Source organism: Anguilla rostrata, chromosome 7, assembly GCF_018555375.3.
Source record: "Anguilla rostrata isolate EN2019 chromosome 7, ASM1855537v3, whole genome shotgun sequence".
NCBI lineage: Eukaryota > Metazoa > Chordata > Actinopteri > Anguilliformes > Anguillidae > Anguilla > Anguilla rostrata.
The window spans coordinates 34,582,251-34,590,869 of NC_057939.1; the positions used below are offsets into that span (position 1 = coordinate 34,582,251).

The window sequence follows — 8,619 nt, forward strand, 5'->3', positions numbered from 1 at the left end:
ATTTTCCCTGAGGTTGCAAACTAATCAGAAGAGAATGATACACAGCATACTGTGGGAAGTTAGATTAGTCTACATCAGAACAGACCTGATTAGGCTACGTGGCTAAAAAAGAATTTGCAATAAAAGGAAGATGCCATTTAAAACAAAGTTTGTGCAAGTGATAAACATAACTATAAACCTTGCCCAATTTGGTTATGCCAGTAAAACTAGAACAAATTTAATAGCATGAAAACAGCATGCTTAGAATCCGCAGCAAAATGGTCCCCGTGGAACAGATATTATCCAGAAGGTATCGAACAGATGATACATTCAATTTGGATCCAGTGTCCGGAGTCCAGCGATAAACCAGCAGTTCATTCACAATTCGTAAACAGCCTAACTGTTTATCTTACTTAGCTCTTCGTGTTTGCGCTGACACGTGTTGTAAATCTGAAATAGTCGACGGGGAGAGGAGATAAAACGTCTTGAATTATTGCTAATATAAATAACAATTTTGGTATCAGATTAAAGGGACAGAAACAGCCATTCACATTTGTCGGAGCATCTGGCAAAATAAGCAGGCGGCTGCAATCAAAACCAAACACCCCGTGAAATAATCAATTGTTGAACAGGCTAATCCAACCCACGCGCGCGCACACAAACACAAACGCCCTCGCTCTGACTCTCGAGCGAAAAGAACGATACGATAAATGAAGAAATAACCAGATTCTGCACATGCATCTTCTTAATACAACAAGCCACCTCCCGTCACTCTCTCCAACTACAAGTCGACTTCGCACTGGTCGGACGTGCCCGGGAGATCCGCAGCTACCCCACCCCGAGCCATCTCCGAAGCACATACTCGCTCCTCCCTGTACACAGACAACTTAGCCGCTAGTCTGCCCCCAGCCGGCCCACACAGTGGCCTCGCAAGTCGAGTATTACAACCGCACAAAACAGACAGGACGAAGGTAAAATGCAATGGTAAAAATTCACAAACCTTGCATCACTACCTTCGGTTTTCTAAATCCAGACTGTCTTTTCCTCTGTAAAATATGCAGCTAAGTACACAGTGCCCAATCATGGCACAAGGGAGCCGAGAGCCAGCCAATCAGGATGCGCTGCTTTGGGCAGTGGCCAACCATATCCTGGTTCATTACTCAACCAGACAGAGAGAGACCCGAGAGACTAAGGGAGAAAACACAGATCTATACAGGAAAAAGAAATCTAACAAGCAAGGAAGGGACGAGTGTAAAGGGAGGGAATGAAGGCGGGTGAGCTGGGATATGAAAGATCCAAGTGTGACGCAGGAGAGCACAACAAAGATGGTGGAACATGTGATAAGATAGAAATGTTAGCAAGACAACTAACACAAATGTCCACAAGTTGTAATATTATATTACATTAATTTATTCAGGTTGTAGCCTGTCGGGGAACTTACGGGACATGTGTTCTGGCCAAAAACAATATTAATATTTGCATTTATGTTCAAGAACCCCTTGCAGGACTTAAATCAATGATCTTGATATTTAGAGCTAGTTAGTAACAGTGAGCTAGCTAGCCAGTCTATTTGGCAGCTAGAAACTGTGGCAGCAATAATTTATATATGAATAATAACTTATTCAATCCAGTAAGGAAAATGGTAAATACTGCTTCAAATTGATTCAGATTTGAAGCAGAATTCTTTGAGAACACTGATAGGGCTCTACTGCTTGCAAGCATGTGTGGAGTGTGGTGTTGAGGTCCTGCATCTTCACAGACTATTTTCTATGATTATCAGCAATGTCCTTTGCACTCGAGAAGCCTTCACAAATCCCTCGATGGAATACATTGGCCTCAACACATGCCAGCAAATAACAGATGTCAAGATTGTGATCAGTCATTTCTCATCTCTGCTCCACCCTGTGGCTCTCTTCCAACAACATACCAAACTGTTGTAAATGACTATCAACTACAGTCTCTTTTTGAAGGGAAGTTGCTCTTTTCTCAGCTAAATAGACTATAAAGTAAACAAATTACACTGAACAAAAATATAAATGCAACACTTATCAATTTTGAAAATTTTCAAAAGGTAATAAATGTAAATCAGTCAACTGAAATGGATTCATTAAGCACTTATCTATTGATTTCATGTAATTGGGGATACAGATATGCATTTTTTAGTCACAGATTCCCCGAAAAAGAAGATACCATGAAATGAACAGAATACCAATCAGTATCCTGTGTGACCATCATTTGCCTCATGCAACGCAACACATCTCCTTCGCATTGAATTGATCAAATTGTTGATTGTAACCTGTGGAATATGGTCCCACTCCTCTTCAATAGCTGTACGAAGTTGTTGGATATTGGTGGGAACTAGAACATGCTGTCGTATGCGCTGGTCCAGAGCATCCCAAACATGCTCAATGGGTGACATGTCTGATGAGTATGCAGGCCACGGAAGAACTGGGACATTTTCAGCTTCGAGGAACTGTGTACAGATCCTTGCAACATGGGGCCGTGCATTGTCATGCTGAAACATGAGGTGATGGCAGTGGATAAATGGCACAGCAATGGGCCTCAGGATCTCATCACGATATCTCTGTGCATTCAAATTTCCATGGATAAAATGCACTTGAGTTCTCTGCCCATAGGATATACCTGCCCATACCAACACCCCACCACCACCATGGGTCACTCCAGGGGTTAAATTGGGATTTGGGAGGTGGGCGGACCCTGAGATCCGGTGGGAGGTGGGTGAAAAAAGGTACAAACCAATGAATGTCTCAGCTCACAATAGTTGTATGTTTAATGTATTGTGCACATAATTGTAAATAAGGAAAACAATGTTTTATAAAGAATGTATACTATTGATGCAAGCTTTTACATAAAATATTTCAAGTTTATTGAGTGTCATTAATGCTCAGAATTTTTTTACCCACAAAAATAATCGGTCATCCTCCTCTTTTGTCCTCCCTTTCTTCCTCCTTTATCCATCTTTCTTAGCAGCGACTGGTGACCTGAAAATTGGTGGGGCGCAAAACCTTCCGTTAAACTAATCATTGATCTCAAACTGTTTTAATTAATTTTCAGTGATTAACAAGCATGCAAACAATCTGACTAAGCAATTGGAAAGGGACACCGCTTCTTCGCATTGTGTTAGGGAGATTAAATGATAAATGCGATTTAGAAAAATCAGTTTTAATCACTAAGCAGTGGCGGAATCTTCCCCTGATTTTCCTTGAGTATCAACACAATTAATCCACAAAATAGGCTACTCAATACTATCATATATGGCCAGCTCTCCCCAAATAGGCTGTTTTAGGGAGTAGCCTAGGCCTTTTAGCCTACATTTATTTTCATTTGCAGTATGAAATTGTGCACATTTTTAATCAACATTACTTGCGGATACATGCACTTCTTTCTCCGCACTCGTATTCATGGCAAATATCTGCAATGCATAGATTGTAAACAAAATTGAAGTGCAGGTTTTGTTTTTGCTGGTTATTCTGAAAGCTAACACGGTAGATAACAGACTGGTGTATCTCGTTGTTAAGTGTAAACTACTTGGCGATTAAAACAGATTTTTAAATTGAATTTATGATTTAATCCCCCTAACAGGGTATGAAGACGCTGTGTGTTAGGCTACTTGCCATTTGATTAGTCTGATCGTTGGCCTGCTTGGTAATAAAGGAAATTAAATTACTAATGAAAACAGGTTGAGATCAATGATTAGTTAAACGGAAAGTTTTGCGCCCCACCACTTTTCAGCTCACCAGTCGCCACTGCATCGGATATAGCCGGCGTTCGTGGGGGCTGTTTATTCATCTCTCTTTAAAATGTTGCATAGATGAAATTACATGTTCATGAAATTACCTACTGCGTCCGGTTCCAAACAATCAAGACAATCAACGATATTTTTCTTTCTGTGCTTGTCTATATAAACGACGTTCCTCCTGAGTTTTTTTTCTTCTGATTTTTGATTGGTTGATCGAGTAACTGGCTAGAGGGAACACATGGACTGGAGCACACGAAAAATGGACTGGATTGTTATTTGTAAAACTGCCAGTCAAAATTATTTATTTATTTACCAAAGGTGGGTGGACCCCCAATTTAACTCCTGGGTCACTCTGTTCACAACGTTGACATCAGCAAACAGCTCACCCACCCAACACCATACACGCTGCCTGCCATCTGCCCTGTACAGCTGAAACCATGATTCATCAGTGAAGAGGACCGTTCTCCAGCAAGCCAGTGGCCATCGAAGCTGAGCCCTTGCCCACTCACATCAATTGTGAAGCCAAACTGCAGACAAATCAAGACCCCGGTGAGGATGTTGAGCACACAGATGAGCTTCCCTGAGGCTATTTCTGACAGTTTGTGCAGGCATTCTACGGTTGTGTAAAGCTGTCCGTGTGGCTGGTTTCAGATGATCCCGCAGGTAAAAAAGTTGAATGTGCGGTCCTGGACTGGCGTGGTTACACGTGGTCTGCGTTTGGACAAACTTGGACGAACTTCCAAAATCTCTGAAATGACGCTGCCTCGGCTTATGGTGGAGAAATGAACACCCATTACTCTGGCAACAGCTCTACAGGACATTTCTGCAGTCAGCATGCTAATTGCATGATCTCTTAACTCTTGAGGCATCTGTGACATGGTGTTCAACATTTTAGGGTGGCCTTTTATTGACCCCATCATAAGGAACACTTGTATAGTGATAATGGCTTTTAATCAGCATCTTAATATGCCACACCTGTGCAGGAGATGAATTATCTTGACGAAGAAGAAATGCTAGCTAACAGTGATATATACAAATTTGTGGGCAAAATTTGAGAGAAATAAGATCTTTGTGTACATAGAACAAATCTTTGAGGTATTATATAAACGCATTGAAAATGGCTGCAAAAATAAAAATGTTGCATTTATATTTTTGTTCAGTATACTTTACAGAACTATTTCTTGTGATGTTTCGACATCTTTGCCATTGTGTCTTTGTGGTGGTTTGATTATGTAAGGCTTTAGTGAACTGAAATTGAACTATTTTAACAAAGTTAAAAAGCAATTCTATGAACAGAATTCATAATTTACTGTTCAAAGGAAGAGTCTCTATTTACCATTATAATAATTCATTATCTACAGTTAAAAAGGTAATTTATTTTTGTCTTGTTTGAGGAAAATGGGTAAAAGGTTGTGGCAGTCAGTACGCCTGAGTGGCGGATTGGTCTTGGCTGCATCATCTGGTGGAGAGAGCACATGCACCTGGGTTGGGCATTAACTAATCAGCCCAGGTACTTAAAGGTGTGCTGCTCTCCACAGTTCAGGGTTGAGACCGGGAGCTAACACCGAGAGCGCAGTTATGATTTTCATTTCGTTTTATTTTGAGCACTAAAGAAAAAGGAAGTAATCCTCAGCTGGGATGCTGGAGGAGCTGGACCTGGACCTGGCCGGGAAGGCGGGTCAACTACAGAGCAGGCGAACTGAAAAACCCTGCACTAGCCTGAAGGGCAAGTATCAGTATCTGGAGACAGGAGTACAGGTTGTGTCAAAAGCAAAAGGGCATGCCGAAAGCATGTTTCCATTGGTCAATCATTTAGTCCAAAGCAAAAGAGGCATGTTGAAAGCATGTTTCTATTGGTCGATAATTTGGTCATTTACACACGTTACAGAGAAGTAGGCATATCAGAAGCATTTTTTCTGTGTTTATCGAAACCATACAATTCTCAGAACCTGTGCAATTACATTCATTCATATTAAACAAATGCTGTTTAGACATGCAAACCTACAGCTACCAATAGCGTTATTTTGTTGAAGACATTGGTCAGCTTGGAAAACTTTAGGGTACTATCGTAACCCCGGTTTTCTGAAACATCAAGTGGAGAGATCCTCCTATGGGGAAAGACATCCGGTCATGACTCCTCAGAAGCATCCAATTGCACCAAGTCTGGCTCTGACAGACAGTAGCGCGTCCAATGCTACAGGAGGCACCGCCCTCCTGTAAGAGCATATAGGACGCTGCAGGGCAACTACTCTTCAGTGAGCATATTCACTTCTCGTGCGCGGCAAGCAGGGCAGTCTTGGTGGATCTGTCCACTCAATGTTTCAGAGAACCGGGGTTACGATAGTAACCTAAAGTTCTCTTTCATTATCTCATTTCAAGATCCACCTATGGGGAGATATGGACTACTCCCAGATTGTCCTATGCTCACAGCGGAGAAACTGTCAGGCCAGCAAAGGCAGCCTCCCCCCTTGAGGGGAGGGCGTGTTTGGCACATCCCATGTAAGGAAGTACTAAACACAAAGCAGGTGAGGAGAGATGCGTGAGCTTCACACAGAGCTCACCCCCAGAACTGCATGGGCTACCAGAGAACTGCTGACGTCCAGGCGGTAGAACCTAGCAAAGGTATGTGGAGAAGCCCAGCCAGCAGCTGAACAAATCTCCTGCAAGGAGACCCCACGGAATAGGGCACACAATGCAGCTGTGCCCCTCGTAGAATGAGCCCTAAGGCCCGAGGGGGGTGTTATCCCCTTTGAGTCATATGCCATAGCGTCCACAAGCCAATGAGACAGCCGCTGCTTAGAGATGGCTTTCCCTTTGCAGGGCGGGCCCCAGGCGACAAAGAGCTGGTCGCTCTTTCTGAAAGCCTTAGTCCTTGTCATATACATGTGGAGAAAATGCACAGGACATAGCATGTGCAGCCTTTGATCCTCTTGAGAGGAGTAAGGCGGTGGGTGAAAAGCAGCAAGCTCCAACACCGCACACATGAAAGCTGGGAAGCTGGTAAGGCTGGATTGGTCTTAGGAGAAACCCTATCCATATTAGGAGAGAACATTGCGCACAAGGGATGCACTGAGAGCACATGGAGGTCACCGATTCGCTTAGCCGAAACTAGAGCGAGAAGCAATGCTGTATCTCATTTATAGGCTTGAATGGCCCCAGCGACAGACCCTCCAGCACCAGTGATAAATCCCAAAAGGGGATGTGCTTTTTAGCAACAGGCAGAGAACGGCGAGGCAAGCCCCCTTCATAAACCTGCGAATGAAAGGGTGTTGCCCCACTGCATAGTCTTTGAAACCAACATGACAAGCAGTGATAGCTGCCAGGTAGACCTTAATGGTCGAAAAGGATTTCCCTTTATCCATAAGGTTCTGTAAAAAGTGCAGCACGTCAGTAACAGAGCACTGGTAAGGCACTGACGGATGAGAGGCACACCATCCTTCAAATACCTGCCACTTATTTTCATAAAGTGACCTGGTAGAGGGCGCTCTCGTGCATTGGATGGTAGCAGCCACACGAGAGGGGACCCCTAACGCAATAAGGTTATACCTCTCACGGGCCAAGCCCAAAGAGCTATTCGCTCTGGGTGGTGGTGTATTTCCCCGTTTGCCTGAGAAAGTAGGTCCGTGCGTAACGGGAGTGTGCATTGTGACGGTTTGAATGCAAAAATTGGGGTGCCAGTCAGGTCTCTCTCCTGACATATAAGATCAGTTTCAGTCAAACCCACAAAGGATACATAGAACATTTTATATTAATGCCATACGCCCCATAACATTGCATTGATTTTCAATATTAATAACAGTGACACCCCACCCAGAAAGGGATGCGTTTGTTGTCACGGCTTTCCTCATGAGAACGATCCCGAGAGGGGTTCCCTGAGTGTAAAAGTCTGTGCTTTCCCAGTGACGCAGAGTTTGGTAGCACTCGCGTGTCACCGAGAGGCGGCGATGGAGATCTCCCACGGAGCTGAGGTGAAGGGATGAAATCCACCTCATAAAACCCCTCATTCTTAATAGCCCCAGTGGAAGGACCTGAGAGGCTGAAGCCATCAGCCCTTGCAGCTGTACTCTCAAGCCTGGTTTGAGCTGAGAGAGACAGACTCTGAGTGATAAGATGCGGTCTGCTGATAGCCGAGCTTGCATTGACACAGAGTTTAGGTCCAGTCCCAAGCACGTTACATTCTGTGATGGAGAGAGATTGCTCTTGGGGAGGTTCACTCTGAAACCAAGAGACGACAGATGTGTCCGAACTAGCTGTGTGTCCTGCAGAACTCTGACTTTCGAATTGATGATGATGAGCTCAATCATCGATATAAGTCAGAATTCTGACTCCCGTTAGTCTCAATGGAGCCAGACCCGCCTCTACACAAAGACAGAACACCCGTGGGCTTAGGAGAGGCCGAAGGGTAGAACTGTGTATTCATAGCAAACACCGCGGTGGGCGAAGAAGATAAATTTTGAGAGGGGGATAGATGCCCACATGGAAAAAGGCATCTTTCAGATTGATTGGTGTGAACCAATTGTTCTGACGTATTGAGCGTAGAAGAGTGCTGTACGTTAACATTTTGAAGTTGTATTGCCTCAAATGTTTGTTCAGCACCCTGAGATCCAAGATAGGACGTAGGGAGCCGTCCTTCTTTGGAACCAGTAAGTAGCGAGAATAAAAGTAATGGGCTTGATCTCGCGGAATCACATGGATCGCCCCTTTGTGTAAGAGAGAAGAGATTTCCTCCTCTAAAACATGGGCCGTACTCTCTTTGGTTCGAGAGTAAATGACTCCGTTGAAACGTGGTGGTTTCACTCTGAACTGGAGTCAGTAGCCTTTGGTTATTGTGCTCAGCACCCATTCTGGGGCTGACACAGCCTGCCAAGCTACGATGTGGC

The 8,619-nt window shown here is 43.9% G+C and overlaps 1 protein-coding gene across 2 annotated transcripts in view; it reads right to left on the reverse strand.

The window, feature by feature from the left end:
• The window catches only part of LOC135259583 (C-terminal binding protein 1), a 205,655-nt gene extending 204,480 nt beyond the window's left edge, over positions 1-1,175 (reverse strand). For both annotated transcript variants that reach the window (XM_064344105.1, XM_064344106.1), the window contains exon 1: positions 980-1,175. In XM_064344105.1, the coding sequence (XP_064200175.1) occupies positions 980-986 (7 nt within the window). In that variant the 5' untranslated portion in view covers positions 987-1,175. The remainder of the gene's footprint in view (positions 1-979) is intronic.
• Positions 1,176-8,619: the final 7,444 nt, after the last annotated feature.